The following is a 17,731-nucleotide window of genomic DNA, read 5'->3' as shown; positions in this document are numbered from 1 at the left end:
TCAACAGTTTCTTCAAACAGTTCTTAACTAATCCTAACTTAATCTGTTTGCCTAATTTAAGAACTAACAATGGCTGAGTCAGCCTTAATTTTAAATGAAACAAAATAAAACAGAAACAAAAATATTTCCCAGTTGTCGCCTCTTCATTCGGATGCTCCTGCATCAGGCTCCCGAGGTAAATTAAATTCATGGCTCCTATCCATGAGCTCTTCAATAGAGTACCCAGCGCTTTGAATCTGGCCAGCATCTAACCAAGAACTATCTTCAATAGGATGACCCTTCCACTTGACTAGGTACTGCAAATATTCCTTCCGTCGAGTCCGTCTAGCCACCTGGGTATCTAGGATCTGTTCAATCTCTAGAGGCTTTGCTGGGGGCATTTGTTTAATCCACGAATCATTCTCTTTCTGGGTGTCCTGTGTTCGTCTTTCCAAACTGTCTTCGTCATCTGCCACAATGTAGGGATACAGATCTGCCACATTGAAAATGGGTGAAATTCCAATACCTGGGGGTAACTGCAGTTCGTAAGCATTCGCAGAAAACTTCCGAAGAATCCTGCAAGGCCCAATTTTTTTCCATTTCAACTTGTTGTATTCGCCTTTAGGAAACCTCTCCTTGTGTAGGTGTGCTAATACCATGTCTCCTACGTTGAATTGTACCTCCCACCTTTTCAAATCTGCCTTCTGCTTGTATCTTTGGTTTCTATTCTATAATTTTAATTTCACCTGTTCATGAAGATCGTTGATTTCCTCTACAAAATCTTCACCATCCGCACTCCTGCGTTCCAACTATCCCAAATCCCGTAACTCATGTACTTCACGTGGGTGCATTCCGTATAGGATCTGGAAAGGACTACTGCCCGTGCTTCGGTTGGGCAAATCGTTATAATCAAATTCCTCTTGTGCAAGCACACGATCCCACTGTCGAGAATTTTCTCCATCCAAACTCCTCAATAAATTTCCCAGACTTTAGTTCACCACTTCGGTTTGGCCATCGGTCTGTGGATGAGAAGTTGAACTGAGGTTTAGTTTGGTGTCTAATTTCTTCCATAAGGTTCGCCAAAAATGTCCTGTAAATTTAACATCTCGATCTGAAATAATAGACTTTGGCAAGCCATGTAATCTGACTATCTCGGTAAAGAACAAATGTGCTATATGTGTGGCGTCACTGGTTTTCCTACATGGAATGAAATGTGCCATTTTGGTGAAACGATCCACCACCACCATGATGGAATCAAATCCTCATTGTGTCTTTGGCAGACCTAAGACAAAGTCTAAACTGACTGAGTCCCATGGTCTGTTCAGAATGGGTAAGGGTGTATACAACCCTATGTTTTGGCTATGTCCCTTTGCAAGCTGACACACTTTGCATCTAGTTACAAACCTTTGTACATCTCTGCGCATCTTCAGCCAATAGTAAAAGTGGCTCAACTGATCCAAGGTCTTGTCTATGCCAAAATGCCCGGCTAAACCTCCATTATGCTTTTCCTGGATTAAGTTCTCTCTCATAGAACATTCCGGAATACACAACTGCCCTCCTTTGAACAGCAATCCTTCCTGCATATTATAGTCCAGCCATGAACTGTTATCTCTCAACAATGGATTTTGGCAAGCTTCATAAGCTTCCTTAAAATCTACATCTGCCTCATACAAGTCTTTAAGATGTTCAAATCCTAATACTTGTATGGTACTTTCCTGTAGGATCAGATTCCTCCTGCTTAACGCATTTGCCAGTTTATTGGCTTGATCGCTCATATGTTTCAGCACAAACGTAAAAATCTGCAAGTACTCCACCCACTTCGCATGTTTATGGTTCATCTTATGCTACTGCATAATATACTGCAACGCAGAATTGTCTAAAAATAAGACAAATTCATTGGCCAATAGATAATGTCTCCAATGCTTTAGTGCTCGAACCACTGCATAAAATTCCTTGTCATAAGACGTGTATTTCTGCCTACTTTCATTTAGTTTCTCACTGAAATAGGCTACTGGCTTGTCCTCTTGACTGAGTACTGCACCAATGGCTGTCCCACTAGCATCACAACAAACCTGGAAAAGTTTGTTAAAATTTGGTAACCTCAAAATCGGTTTTTCGGTAATCTTCCTTTTGAGTAACTAAAAGCTCTTCTCTGCCATCTCTGTCCAATGGAAAGGCTGATTTGTCTTCTTAATGGTGTCCAGCATGGGTGCACAAATCCCACTGAAATTTTTAATAAATTTTCGATAAAAACTCGCCAATCCATGAAAACTCCGTACCTCAAACAAACTTTTGGGAGATGGCCAGCTAACTATGGCTGCAACTTTTTTCGGATCCATTTTTATTTCATTCTCAGAAATCACAAATCCCAAATAAATTAACTCTTTCTTGAAAAAAAACATTTCTTCAAATTTATCAGTAATTTATTCTGTTGCAATTTTTCCAATACATACCTCATGTGTCGAAAATGTTCTTCCTTCGTCTTGTTGAATATAAGTATATCATCCAGATACACAATCACAAATTTTCCAATGAATTCCTTGAGCATCTCGTTCATCAACCGCATGAACGTGCTAGGGGCATTGCTTAACCCAAATGGCATAACCAGCCATTCGTACAAGCCTTCATTAGTCTTGAAAGTTGTCTTCCACTCGTCACCTTCTCGAATTCTGATTTGGTGGTAGCCGCTTTTCAGGTCTATCTTTGAAAAGTACGCTGCTCCACTCAAACAATCCATCATATCATCCATCCGAGGTAAAGGGAATTTGTACCTAATGGTGATCTTGTTAATGGCTCGGGAATCCATGCACATTCTCCACTCACCTCCTTTCTTGGGAGCTAAAACAGTCAGAACTGCACAAGGGCTTAAACTCTCCCAAATCAGTCCTTTGTCCAACAATTCCTGCACCTGCTTTCGGATTTCTTCATTATCCTTTGGACTCATCTGGTAGGCAGCCTTGTTTGGCAAACTCGCTCCTGGAATAAAATCAATATGGTGACTAATGCTCCGCTTTGGTGGTAATTTGTCTGGTAGATCGTCTACCACAATATCACTAAATTCTTGCAGCATGTTCTGTATTTCCATAGGTAAATCAGTAAGGTTGGTGTGTACTAACACTGCCCTTGGTCTTCTCACAACTGCATAACCCAATTCACTCTCCTCAATCCGTCGCAGAAACTCCTTTCCTCCTAGCAGCAATGCTTTCGTTCCACTTGTTTCTACTGTCTCCTCTTCCTTCATGGGTACCAAGGTATGCTTAATCCCATCTTTAACAAATCTGTAACAATTTTCCACTCCGTCATGGACTACCTTCCTATCGTACTGCCATGGTCTGCCCAACAGAATATGGCACACGTCCATCGACATTATGTTGCAAGTTACCTTATCCTTGTACTTGCCTATCTGAAAATCTACCTCGCATTGTTCATCAACTAACAATTGGTGTCCCTTCTGCAACCACGACACCCTGTATGGAGTTGGGTGTTTTGCTCTCTTCAAACCTAGTTTCTCCACCATCTCCGTAGCTACCAAATTATCAGTGCTCCCGCTGTCAATAATCAATTTATAGCATTTTTTGTGTGACTTACATACAGTCCGGAACAATGCTTTCCTCTGTGTCTGATCAGCTACTTCCTTAGCTGGTTTTAATAATACCTTGTTCAACACCAAGGCTTCCCCGGTTTCTGGCATATTTTCCACCTCCTGTGGTGGTGCCTCCGCTTCATCGGGCTGAGCAACATATGCTCCCCTCTGCCTAGTTTGTTCATTTTCAGGACATTCAAAGGACCTGTGTCCCCACTTGTGACACTTGTAACACTGATAGGCATTTCCTCTGCCTCTGCCATTACCTCTTCCTCGCTGGTATGGCCTTCCTCCTCTGGTGTTACCTTCCCTTTCACTCTGTCCCGAAGTCTTCGAACTACTACCTTCTTCATTGCTGTTGGCAGTCCTACCTCTGCCAAAGGTTTGTCCTCGACCTCTACCAGAACCATGTCCTCTTCTGGCATTTTGTTTCCTAGCAATCTTTTCCTCCGCCTTCAAAGCACTCTGATAAGCTTCCTCCATGGTCTTAGGGGAAATAATGCTAATTTCGTCTAGGATCTCCATCTGTAGACCATTCACAAACCTTGCTGTTTTCTCAGGGATATCTTCTACATAACCAGCTCTCAGATTAATTTTATAAAATTCTTCAGTATATTCCTTCACAGTCATCATTCTCTGCTTCAGGTTCTGTACTTGTCTGTAAAGGGAAATTTGATAATCTTTAGGCAAAAACTTGCTCTTCATTTTCGCAACCATCCTGTCCCATTTTTTAATCAAGGGTTTGTTTAATCTCCTCCTTTCTGCCTGTACACTATCCCACCACAATGCTGCATGTCCCTTCAATTTGGTGACAACAAACCTAACCCTCTTGTCTTCGCTGATTTCTTCATATTCAAAATATTTATCTAATTCACTTATCCAGTCTAACAAGGCCTCTGTGGACAAACTGCCATCATAATTAGAGAGCTCCGATCTTGGCTTGCTGCTAGCCAACAAAACTGACCTCAATAGCTTAATTTCGGGTCCTTCGTCATCTGACCCATCTATCGTGGCTATGTTTTCCTCCTCACTGTCATCCCCACCTTCCGGATCTCTACGCCTTCCTGCTTCCACTGCTGCCAAACGTGCAGTTAAATTTCTAATCTCTTCTCGTAACTCTTCATTTGCTGCTCTTCTGACAGCTCTTCCTCGACCCCTTCTTCCTACCTCCATCTTTACTAAGAGAAGGAAAACCTGCTCTGATACCAAAATGATGCCATCAAATACCTGCGTGCACCAATATTCAAACCTTAATGGCTACGGCCCCTTTAACTAGTCTCTGCGGAATGATTCACTAAAAAAACCCAGCCTTGAACAATTAGTGTTATTAGAACTTTATAACACAACCCTTAACCTTACGCAATCTTTAAGCCGCATATGAAACAAACCCCACTTTATAACTATGGAATTTTGGACTTACGCATAAATCCTTCATATTTGCGCTATTTCTATTATATATCTTTTACAATAGAAATACGCTATAAACATGCCTTTTCCGCTTTTAACGCGGGCTCTGCACAACTATCGAAGCTACACTTTATCGCAATCGCAATCGGGTCTCTACGGGGTTCCTTAACACAGGCTCTATCGCTTCCGATATGCGATAACACAATATCAGATTCCAAATATTATAAACAGCACCCATATAACTTATCGAGTCCGCTCATCGCATGTCACATTACTTTCCTCCGATCCCGATCAGCGCTTCTTCGGCGATCGGCATATCGGCTGTCGCAACATCACAATTCTATGGCCGCTGTCCCTTGACACCTCCGACTTCCGATTTGCAATTAGATCGCGACTGTTGATCCGGTTCTGATCCAACGGTCCTCGATCAATCGGTGATCGCTCATCGCAACTGCCCAAAGCCCGGTTCCGATAACTTCAAAAGGATTTCGCCGATGCGATTTAATCCTAGTTGTTGATGATAAAGATCCAACGGCTACGATCCAACGATACTTCGTTTTTTCGACCTTCTCTTCACTTGGGTTTTTTCGCCTTTTCTTCAGTTCTTTTGTGGTTTTGGGATTTCTTCAAAGGTTCTTCCTTTCGCTGTGCAATTCTTCTCTCCTGAGCTTAAACTCTGTGATTCTTTAATCACAAATGCTTCAAGCATTTCTTTGGTTCTTCCTTCGAATGGATTCAACGATCCATCATGATCCTCCGCCTCGTTCTCACTCTTTCCTCTTTGTGTATTCGCTCTCCTATTTGTATTCGCCGAATTCACCTGCACATATATATATGGTACAGAAGCTCTGGTTCACAGTGAATTCATCATTCAATCATTCGAAACACACAATTATATTGATTTGAATTTATCTTTTTACATAACAAATAAACGGATGCATATTAAGACTCTGTCTCTCTCTATGGCCTGCTCTCCTAATTGTTCCTCAGTTATGAAACAATTGCTCAACAGTTTCTTCAAATAGTTCTTAACTAATCCTAACTTAATCTGTTTGCCTAATTTAAGAACTAACAATGGCTGAGTCAGCGTTAATTTTAAATGAAACAAAATAAAACAGAAACAAAAATATTTCCCAGCTGTCACCTCTTCATTCGGATGCTTCTGCATCACTCAAAGGGTTGACGCAAAGGGTCCTGGTGCTGACGCAGTGTAGCAGGAGGCTGACGCAGAGGCCAGAAGGGCCAGCTCTGAGCTTCAGAGTCACCTGAGAGAGTTTCGTGGGACAAGGTTTATGAATACTTGTCTCCGAATAGAGTGGTATTGCTGCCATGTATTTTTCTCTGTTGGGTGAGCCAGTTAGCCACCCAATTGTACTCAAGGAAATACTACATAATAATAAACCCTCAGAATAGTTGCATCGGTTTTCCTGCATTGGGATGTTTCGGGGACATTTGTCCAAAAATAACGGTGTCACTTGTGTGTTTGTTTTCTTTCAGTGGAATATTTGTAGATTTTGTCACTGTATTGTGTTTATCTCAGTATTTAAATGTTTTAAATAACTTGTTCAGAATTTACAAGTAGAAGAAATAAACCAGCAGAATACAAATTAATTTTCTAACGGATAGACTTAGAAAATTCAACATTATATAATAGCTTTCTTTTCATATTTATGTGGCAATGTATTTATCTGATGTTGTGGATACTTTAGATGCTAAACAAAGAATTAAAAAATGAATATTATTATCGCTGAGTTTTTGCCGATTTTTTCAATTTTCTCTTAAATTTTACTACTTTTTCAATTTTCGGACCCCTGCCGATTTATTCCCATTCGACTTTTTCCACATTGCTTTAAGTTTCTTCCGATAACCTGTGATTTCCATTGAACTCCAAGGGTCTTATGCTGTGCCAGTGAGAGAAGAAAGGCCCATGAAAATGTGAGATGAACCATGCATTTATAAGGGGTAAAAGGTAGATCCCATACTAATAATATCATGAATTTGTACTGGTGGTTAATTGCATTTTACTGTAGTTGCATTTGAACAAGACAAATATTGACAATTGGGTGGATGCAGTTGTCCATGCTTAGGAAAATGACCGAGACATGTCCATTATGGAGACCTCAGATAGAATCCACAATCAATTTTGAAATTTCCATCTTGTCTAGGTCCTCTCTGTGAGATATAGGTTTGTGGGTAGCCATCCAGAATTACGGATCTTCTTCAAGTTCCTGTGCTCGCTTACAATGTCATTATTCAAAATGAAAGGGTGGGGGCAGTTGTTTATGTTTCATAGAGATGCAGATGACTTTACTATTGATATTCTGTAATCTATTGAAGTCTCTTTATATACTTTTGTTGATGCTCATCTCTCAAAGGTGCTTGCGTAGGTAACACCACATTTATCGGTATTTATTGTTCAGAGCACATTGGAAAACAACCTTCATGGGTCAATAATATGAGAAATGACAGATGACAGGAGATGCTTAATCTATTTCTCCCACAGTCAAAAGGCCATCATATGTCTTGACACTTAATTTGGCCCTTGCAAACTATAGTGACTGGAAAGAACGCTTTCATGCAAGATGCAGACAGGCCACTTACAAGACAAATATCCATAAGGGATAATAAAAGATTATCTGTATGTATATTCTCAACTTCGACTATGCTGGCCCTCTGTATACTCTTTCCACTAAGCTGGTCCTCATTATACTGTCAACATCCACTCCTCTGCCTCACTTCCACCACTTCCAAACTCCATAAGCTATCTGCTATCGAACTATGCACTTCTGGCCATATGCTCCCTTAAAAAATGCTTGCTTGCCCTGAACATTTCCCTTTTGTGAATAATATGAGCTTCTCCCTGGGCTCAACTAATGGGAATTAACTTATTAACTCAGATGATTTAACAACACCAAAAGATAAACAAACATGGTGAAAATTTCCTGGGGCTACACATTTAAGGGGTAAAAGAGCAATTATAAATCAGGAACTTCGCTGTAAAACTGCATGAGAAAGAGATGGCCAACAGCGTTGTTCATTAACTTGAAGATATATGAGACATTTGGAAATAGGATTCGCATTCTCTCGTGATTATTTATATGGGTGGAAAGATTATAATTGGCTATTTTAACTGGTATTTTTACCTTGAAAAAAAGCTGTCAGGCTCTATGGTCACATTAAAAATTGCTGTCACCAATACACTAGCTTTCATCCTCTTTTGTAACACTTAAGCATTGTTCCTCTCTCTGCTTCCTATGCCAGTCATCTCCAGAGGTGATGTTCTTTTACAATCTCTATTTTCTATTAGACGCAGACACTAACTTATATGTTGCACAACCTAGTTATATTGAATGATAGGCCTGCACATTAATTTATCTTCCCTTTCGATACATCTCTTTTTAATATGGAATCTTTTGTTGGTAGCGGCTAAGAAGGCATGGTGATATGCTTGAGCGAATAGCAGGAGGATACTACAAGGCACATGGTCGATCTGATGATACGATGAATCTGGGTGGTATCAAGGTTTTTCTATACTTTATACTATTCTACATTTTTTTTGTTCTCCCGCATTGCAACTGTAGCGAAGTGTATTTTCGAGGACTGCCCTAATTTGGATATCAATATAATTTCTTTCTTCTTCTTACCAGTAAACACTAAACATGATTTTTGTTTTTAGCTGGTTCTATAGCTTCTGATTCAGGATTAGACATTAAAATGAGTTTCAAAATTCAATTTCAGAAGGATTTTCATTTTAGCTTTAGTCTTATCTCTGAGCTCAGATTCATTCTACAGCACAGCTCAGTGTGAGCACAAAAATGTGTAATTACTTCTGTGCTCCAGGAGTTGACACATGTCCCTTTTAAAATAAAAATAAAATATTCACTAAATAAAAAATAATAGCTGCTATAGTATAAAACAAAAATAAACAATGTCTGCATAAAACAAAAATAAACATATATATTGGTTCGTTTTAATTAAAAATATTATTGATATTACAATCCAATAGGCAGGAGATGTGTCATTCCTTCTCATGTGGTTTTAATATATATATGGCAAATAAAATATTTCAATTTCAATGTACATGTTAAATAATATAATTTTATATATAAAGATAAAATAATTGAAAGTAAAGGAAAATCTTATATTTTCACTTTCCAAATTTTTAAAAGTATTTTATTATTGACTTTAAATAAAATATTTGAATATCCATGATAACAAATATATATATATATATATAGATTAACCGTAAAGAAAATATTTCAATATCAACTAGATAGATAGAACAATATTAAATATACTTTTCAGTGTGAGGGACAGATGTATTTAAAAATATATTAATAAAAAAAGCATTTCAATGTGGACCATAAATAAAATATTTCAATGCCAATTATGTATATATTATATAAAGCAATTAAAAATAAAACATTATGGTTAAAATATTTTATTAGTGTATTGGTCAAAATGAAGGAGATGTGTAATTGTATTAGTGTGTTGCTCAGACTAAAGGAGATGTGTAATTGTAATAGTGTGTTGCTCAGAATAAAGGAGATGTGTAATTCCTTCCATGCTTATCATGGAGTTGGTATTCACACACATATGTAGAAAAAATCAGCTTAGATACATCACATCTTAACCTGGGATTTCTTCATATTTTTCATTGTAAAAAAATTCTTCAAATTTTTCATTGTAAAAGAAGTTTACACCTTGAGAGATTTGATACCCTGGGTGCTTGATAGATCCCTGCTTAAGATGGATCTAAGCCAATTTAGTTTCAAGCAGGCTGGATATTGTTATGTGCAACAGTAAAATGTTTGATATTTGGTAAATGATTGATATTTTACAGACAAGTGCAATTGAGATTGAACGGGTTTGCAACAGAGCTCATGAACAGATATCAGAAACTGCTGCCATCAGCATACCATCTCCAGGAGGCGGCCCAGAGCAACTTGCTATAGTGGCAGTTCTGACAACCGGGCCAGAGATAAGTGTGGATACACTGAAAGTATCCTTCTCAAAAGCTATTCAAACTAACCTGAATCCTTTGTTTAAGGTGAACTTTAATCACCTCATTTCTTTGAATTTAGAAATTTTATGCATCTAGTATACTGGAAAGCTTACCTATCATAGAAGTTTGATATTAGAAGTTCTTGTTGATAAATTTCTTTTTTGATAGATTTCATGCCCGTCATATTTCTTTATAATTGATGTGTAGGTGAGCTTTGTCAAAGTTGTCTCGGACTTCCCTCGTACAACATCAAACAAAATAATGAGAAGAGTTTTACGAGATCGGCTTAAGCAGGAATTATCTATTCCCAGAAGCAAGTTGTGATTGGAACAAATGTTCCTGTGCTTCCTATTGTTTCTTTGATTTGCATTCAAATAAAATTTATAGTGAACACTTGGACTTTATCGCATTCAAGTTTAAAAGTTGGCATTACTTATTTTCTAGAAGCTTCGCTGTTTCCCCAGAACACCATTGGCTTTTGAAAGCATTAGCATGCCTGTTTACATCTGCAAGCTTGCCATTGTTTTGCCAAAGCATATGTATCACGAGAAAGGCCTGTTTATGGGTATCTTACAACTTGAATCTCAGCAAAGGCGCATATGAAGGAGTTGGTTGGAAGGCTATCTGACAAGAAAGTCTCATAAATTAAGAATTATTGTCATTAAATGTTGTCAAGGTGGAATGTTGCAATGATGATGTGTTATGCTTACCAAATTTATGCATGAAATACATTGAGCAGTGTGTTTTGAATGTTAGAAGTTCATTGGCTTTCTAACTGTTTATCCTGGGTTGGACATGTATGACTATCCATTTAATAAATTATATCTTAGCAATTTCCTAACATAATTCCAAGAAAGCCACTGGAAGAATGGTTGCAGAGCAGGTGCAGTTGTTAACTAGGTGTGTGTGAGAAAATATTCAGCATATAAGAGCAACAATTTTGCGAAAAGTGCTTGATGATAATGCAATTGATGAAAGTCACCTCTTACCGTGGAATTTAGATGGTATCTTTGTAGATTGGGGCAGATGGTATCCCTCGTCAATTTCCTGGAGGTATGCTCACACTTACTGCCACATGATCCTAAAAAAAAACTAAAAACTCAACGTTGCATGATTTGCATAGCGATATAGCTCCAATTTCTTGGAGTTATGCTCTCACTAACTTACTGCCACATGATCAAGGGGAAAACAAAAAAGAAACAGAAACCAAAAGACTTACCATTGCATGATTTGCATGATGATATAACTCTATGTTAACCTAGACTATCATTTGGACTGACAACAAGAGTTCCTAGCTATAAAATAATTTTATTTTCCATAAACTTACAACATCTTAGCCTATTGTAATATATTACATTAAGTTTATCTTAATTTAATGATTATTATATTATAGTAATTAATTCTAATGACTCTCGTGCCATCACATTTTCTTTCACCTGTAAAACCACATAAAAATAAATCAGAGTTCATCATTTGTAGTAGTTTGAGTTGATTAAAGTGAACTTGATAAGTGTTTTGAGAGAGCCCTTTCAGATTGGAAGAGCTAACTTCCAGTCAAAGTGGTTTGAAGACTGGTTTGAAATAGTTATGTTGGGTTGAAGGCTAACACAGCCCAACTCTTTTTTAGCTCAGTGATAACACCGTGAGAGCATGATGATAATACAACTTAGTATAGGGAAATGATGTTACGTAAGTGTTAGTATTAAATTAGAAAATATTACATTAAATAAATAAATAAATATTAGTTGAAAATAATAATAAGAGTACAAGTGGGTTTATAGATACAAATATTAATTCAACTCTTATTCAAAAATTTAGTTGTTGCATTCATGTTATTTGAAATTAAGTAGATAAAAAACAAAAATCAAAATTTATTTTAGTATCATGAGATTCTATTTACAACAATTAAAAATAGCAAACAAGGTCTCAAAAATAAAGTATTACAATGTTATTATTTATTTTTATATAGTTGTAATTTAAAAAAAAAAATATTCAACATTGAAAGAATTGTATAACAACTTGCAGTTTAATATAAACCAATTTAGATTCATTTTAACCTTGGATCTTGTTGAGAATTCAATAGGGCAATGTCTATGTTAATTTCCTTAACTTGATAATTGTTTGGGTTACCTTTTTACTTATTAGATTTGATCTTTATTATTCCAATGTGCAATACATCAAACAACTACCAAAACAGTAAAAACAGTGATGCAATATATAGGCTGCAAGCCAGGGCCAAAACCCCTCCTCTAGAGGGGAAAACCCAAAAATCTCTACTTATCTTTTAGATCTTTCAATTGACAAATACCATGACCTAGACTGAGACAAAAACTCTCCAAGATCAAGTCTTCCTTGACCTCCAGCTGCAATATCTTCGACTTCCTAGTAAATCCGAAATTATGCTGCCCAACAATTGTTGCTTCTTCTTTAGAGGACTTCGATCTCCCTCTAACTGCTCTTCCCTTGACTTTGCTTGCCTTTATTCGAGTCCTACTGCTAATAGGAAACCCTAAGGGACCTTCGCTTGCCTTCTTGCTTTTCTTGCTTCCAAAATTGAACCTTAGACTTCCCAATGCATAAACCCTAACTTCGTACTTCCAGAAGAATTTGTTGCTCAGACTTTGCATTGCCCCAGAAGATTCTGCTGCCCAGATTTCATACTGCCCCAGAAGATTATGTTGTCCAGAAGAAACTGCTGCCCAGATTTCATACTGCCCCAGAAGATTCTGCTGCCTAGAATTCGTATGAGAGATGAGTGAATGAATGATCCAAATGGAGGATGAATTCTTCTTATATATAGGCTTCCTTCAAGGGTGGACATGGCTCTTCATGTATGCCGACTTGGTATTGGAGGTATTTTTGACATTTTCAAGACAAAATCAATTTTCTTTTACAATTTACAATGTGCCCATAGGGTCTTTCATATATGACAATGACTCCTATACCTAAGAGAAACCCTAGAAGCACTCAATGGGTGTTTGACCTATAAAAGAAATTCCTTAGGCAAGAAACCCAAGCTCAATAATAATCATAATAATTTATTTTTCATTTTATATATACAAGAGTACATTTCATAATTATGAAGACCGAACCTAGTTACACATTTTTCAACAAATCTATCAAGTGCTAAGAAGGATCAAATCTCTTAAGGTGCAAAACTCACGTTAAATTTTACCCTTAAGAAGAGATTTGCACCACCGGAAATTTGATCTCTCTCCCTCTCTGCCCTTGATAAAAGTAGGGTTAAGTTGGATCTTTGTTGGTTATTGTGAGCATGCATTAGTGTGGCAAGTTTTTGAATTGTAGGATCCAATCATTTGTCTACTCAAGTTTTTAAAAGCTATATAAATTGATCCAAAATGCATCCAATTGATTATGGAAGTAGAGCTAGATTTAAAAATATCTAACTCCATGAGTGATTTGGCCATTATAATTTGGAGAATACCAATTCTCAAGTTTGGTCAAAAAGTTGCAACAATAACCATCTTTTCTAAGAGGATTGAATTTAACACCAACATATGCTTTGTGTAGACATAACTGCCTAACTAGTTATTTAACTTAATATAGGAAATATTTGTATTTTGGTATGTCTCCTTACATCTTCTCCACATCAGCAATAACTTTCTATCAATACTTCAAAATTCTAGATGGCTACAAATTGGTATCTTCTTCATCATACATCAATTTTTAACTTTTGTGCTAATAATGTTTATGTTATTGAATCATTTATACGTCTTATTTTAAAATTAATTATAAAATATATATATATATATAAAAGATTAAAAAAGTAGTATTCAAGTACTTAAGTAAATTGGTAAGATATCGCAATAATCTGTACTTGAAATGCATTGCTATCATAAATAACCACACTAACATAAAAACCAACTAATTATATATAGTTTGATATTCTTCTATCAAGTTAGAATGACCAACCTCATTAGTTTAAAAGAATTACCTTTGCTATGATTCACCAAAGCACGAGCTCGGAATAGTACAATATGGTTGTTATTGGAAGGGTTTAGCCAAATATAATGCTTCATGATAGACAAAAATAATAAAGATCCCACCTAAGTGTGTAGGGATGGAAATAAGGAAATTTTTAACTTGTAGGGTTTTCCTTTTCATTTTATCAATAAGAGGTTATGTATTTTGTTAGGAACTTATTTATATGCATTCCTTAGAGATATGGTATGGAAAAAAAAAAAAAATCTAATGCACCTCTCTTTAAAGTTGTTCATTTTAATGATTTTAATAAAATTTTATCTTATTTTTAAGACTTTTGCCATGATGATCTTCTTCATCACTTTTGGATAGAAGTTTTAGACCAAACAAGTGTGGTCCATCTTTAAGAAGAGATGAGATATAAAGAAAGTCCAAATCAACTAATATGAATTTCTGTATTTCTAATCCCAAATTAAGAATAGACAATTAAAATAAAATAGAATAAACGAAAAAATTAAGTGAAACTTAATCTAAATTTAAACATAAAAATATATATATTATAATACTATTAATATTAAATATTTATAACAGTAACATTAAAATATTTATCATAGTAGTATAAAATAGGTTAAATAAATAAGAATATTATTTTTATAGCAATATAAAAATTTATACAGAGAGAACTAAGTATATCACAAACTCTATAAAAGAAGTATATTATATATGTACTTATAGAAGTATATTATATATGTACTAAAATATAAGATATATATTATATTAGTATATTAGTATTTATCTAGAAGTGAATAAACAATAAGCAATATTTATAACAATAACATTAAAATATTAATCATATATAATAATAAGTATTATAAAATAGGTTAAATAAATAAGAATATTATTTTTATAGCAATATAAAAATTTATAAATAGAGAAAACTAAGTATATCACAAACTCTATAAAGGAGGTATATTATATATGTATTAAAATATAAGATATATATTATATTATTATTAGTATTTATCTATTTATATATAAATAAGAGTGAATAAGCAATAAGTATTTTTAATAAGAACCATAGAATGTAAAGGGGAAAGTAAAGAAACAAGGGAGAAAGAAAGTAATTAAGGAAAGAAGAAATAAAGATGCAATCAAACCTTGATAAAAAATCAAATTATTGAACAAACCTCAAATTTCATTAACATGTAAAAGCCCTACAAAATCCAAAGCTTTGAGTCTTTGTCTTCAGATAACGGATGGACATTTTTCCATCAATTACTGGTCCATCTACTAGACCCTTGGTTTATCGAGGATTTTTCAATGGAGAATTCACTACAATCATTGATATCTTGGTGTGTTGGAGCCCTTGCTCACAGACCTGGTAAGGTTCAGTACCTAAGGGCTAAGCGCTCCTTGGGATATTGGCATATTGTTGTTTTAGAAAGGCAGAGTTTGAGGTATTCACTAATATCTCAGTATGGAAGTGGCCCTTGGTCATAGCTTTGGTCACACGGCGCTAATTTGTAGCACCCAAGGGCTCAAATCTCTCACAATATGGGGATATCATTTTTTTTCAGAAGGTAAAGTTCAACAATTTTCTCAATATTTGGTATGGAGTAGCCCCCAATCCCAATTTCAGTCACATGGTTGCTAAGGTATAACACTCAAGGGATAAGAGCCCTTAGCGTATCAACATATCACCATTATAGCAAAAAGTGAAGGTTTACGGATTTTCCTGATATATTGATATAGATGCTCCTGGTTATGCCACTGGTCATAAAGGAGCTCAATTATAGCTCCAAGGGATTAGAGCCCATGGCATATCAAAACTTCGAGGCTTTAGTGATGCATATACATGGAAATCATTTGATATTTTGATACCCTGGTGCTCAAGATATGTCAATAGACAAAAAGTTGGTCAACATTTGATAGTAGATTTTCTTGGCCCCCATACTCCAAAAGGTTATGTTTTGCAACCTTTTTTAGTGTTAAAGCTATTTATTTGTTTTTATTTTTCCTATTATTAAAAATGAAAATTTTGTGTTATTTATTTTTATTTTTCCTAATAAAAATAAAAATTGTGTTTTGGGGCCTTTATTGCCCCCTGTCGTGATATGAGATAAAGTGTATGCTAACAATGAAATTTGAGGTTTGGCTCTCATAAACCTAATAACATTGATTAACAAATATATATATATTTTAAAATGGGCTCGATCACGCTATATGGGCATATGATGTGAAGGTAAGGTGCATGAGCACAAAACCTTTGAAAAAGTTAGATTGAAGGGAACTTCATGGAATAGTAAAGTGTGTGCATAGCATTTGGCTATATGTATAAGCGCCCATAGGTTAAGGATTATAAAGGAACTATTGTGACAGATACGCTAAAGTTGTGGCATAAAGTGCTTGGCTGGATAAGCACCAAGCCTTAAAAAGGTTGGACTAAAGGGGAGCTCCAATTTGTTAAAGCACTTAGCTACATATGCAGTAAATATTTGATAAGTTGGAATGAAGGAAGTGTCGAAATTAAAAATGTGTAAAATTTGGTAGTTACGTATGTTAGCGCTTGAAATTTCACCTCAGGCTGAGAAAGGTAAACCTCAAGGCCACATCAAACCACTTAGCCTCGTAGCTAGCCCTACGGGGCTGGAGAGGGCTCTCTCCGGTTTATCTCGGTAAAATCTTCAATGGATGAGATGACCAATAAGGTAACACTGATTTTAGGCTAGTAAACTGATCAGAAAGGTTGATTTGGGGTTTTTAGGGTTTTCGGTGGCAAACTGAGGGGATGGCAATTTTGGGTGCGGGGATTGGACACAGTTTCTGCAGGGGGTTCTTTGGGGCGAGGTAGGAGATAGTATTGATGCCTTTGATTGAGGTGGATGATCAGGAATGACATGTGAGAAGCCAAGGAGAGCAAACAATAACTTTGAATTCCCCTTAGACAGTAGAAAACATTGAAATTAAACAAACTTAAAAGCAGAGCATGGCAGGCATGAATTCTTACTTTAACACTTCATTTGTTTAATGTGCAGAAGTAAAAGAAAGGAAATGATTCACATAACACACTTACAAGTACATTGAGAAACACACCATCAACACATGAGTCCACAAGAATCCCAAAGAGGACTGCAAAACCCTGGTCTTCCTTAGCCAAAAATTGCAGAGATACAGTGAATAATACAATGATAGCTTCTCCCTCAAGAGTCCAACCATGAAAATGAGCAAGAAAGTACATAATATAGATCATCTAACCTCTTTCCCTGCCTCCATGGGTCGAGCTCACTATCCTAGGAGCTGTTTCAACCACTTCTAAACTAAGCACTACAAACTAGGCAGTGAAAACAACTTGCCTCTATAAGCTAGGAAACCAATTCATTCATTTAATATTTACCTTTTTCATGAATGAATCTTCTAGAAGTGTTACATAAGAGTAAAAGTGTCTTAAAAGTACAATAATTACATCAAAGAGAATCATAATTCACCCCAAAAAGTCAAACTGTGTCAAACTGGCGTTTTTCTGAGCTGTACAGTGCATTTTGGAAAAAACTGCCAAACGGGTCGCGCGCCCCTGCCTGACGGGTCGCGCGCCTTTAGAGCCACTTTTGGGGCACTTGCAGGTGGCCAAATTGAATAAGAGTAGGCTTGTTGGAAAGGTCTGTGAGTTTACTTTCCAACCCAACTGGAATTTTTGAATTTGGTGGTCATTTGCCCTCCAAAATTGCAATCTCCCAAGACTGCTTTCTGCAACTCAAAAATGTGGCAGAAAGTCAAATTTTGCTTGTTTTTTGACTTTCTGGAGGCCCAAAACTTCA

General features: G+C 36.2%; 1 protein-coding gene across 2 annotated transcripts in view; it reads left to right on the top strand.

Moving 5' to 3' along the window:
• Positions 1 to 10,640, top strand: part of LOC149187643 (putative CoA ligase CCL12) — a 278,936-nt gene extending 268,296 nt beyond the window's left edge. For both annotated transcript variants that reach the window (XM_089411419.1, XM_089411418.1), the window contains 3 exons: positions 8,393 to 8,491; positions 9,813 to 10,019; positions 10,182 to 10,640. In XM_089411419.1, coding sequence (XP_089267545.1) covers positions 8,393 to 8,491; positions 9,813 to 10,019; positions 10,182 to 10,298 — 423 coding nt within the window. In that variant the 3' untranslated portion in view covers positions 10,299 to 10,640. The remainder of the gene's footprint in view (positions 1 to 8,392; positions 8,492 to 9,812; positions 10,020 to 10,181) is intronic.
• The last annotated feature ends 7,091 nt before the right edge of the window (positions 10,641 to 17,731 follow it).

Source organism: Pinus tabuliformis, chromosome 3_1 (genome assembly GCF_031772625.1).
Source record: "Pinus tabuliformis cultivar Carrire ecotype Pingquan chromosome 3_1, CPIR1, whole genome shotgun sequence".
Classification (NCBI taxonomy): Eukaryota; Viridiplantae; Streptophyta; class Pinopsida; order Pinales; family Pinaceae; genus Pinus; species Pinus tabuliformis.
The sequence above is the reverse complement of the archived record's forward strand: the minus strand, read 5'-3'. Positions and strand labels throughout refer to the sequence as shown.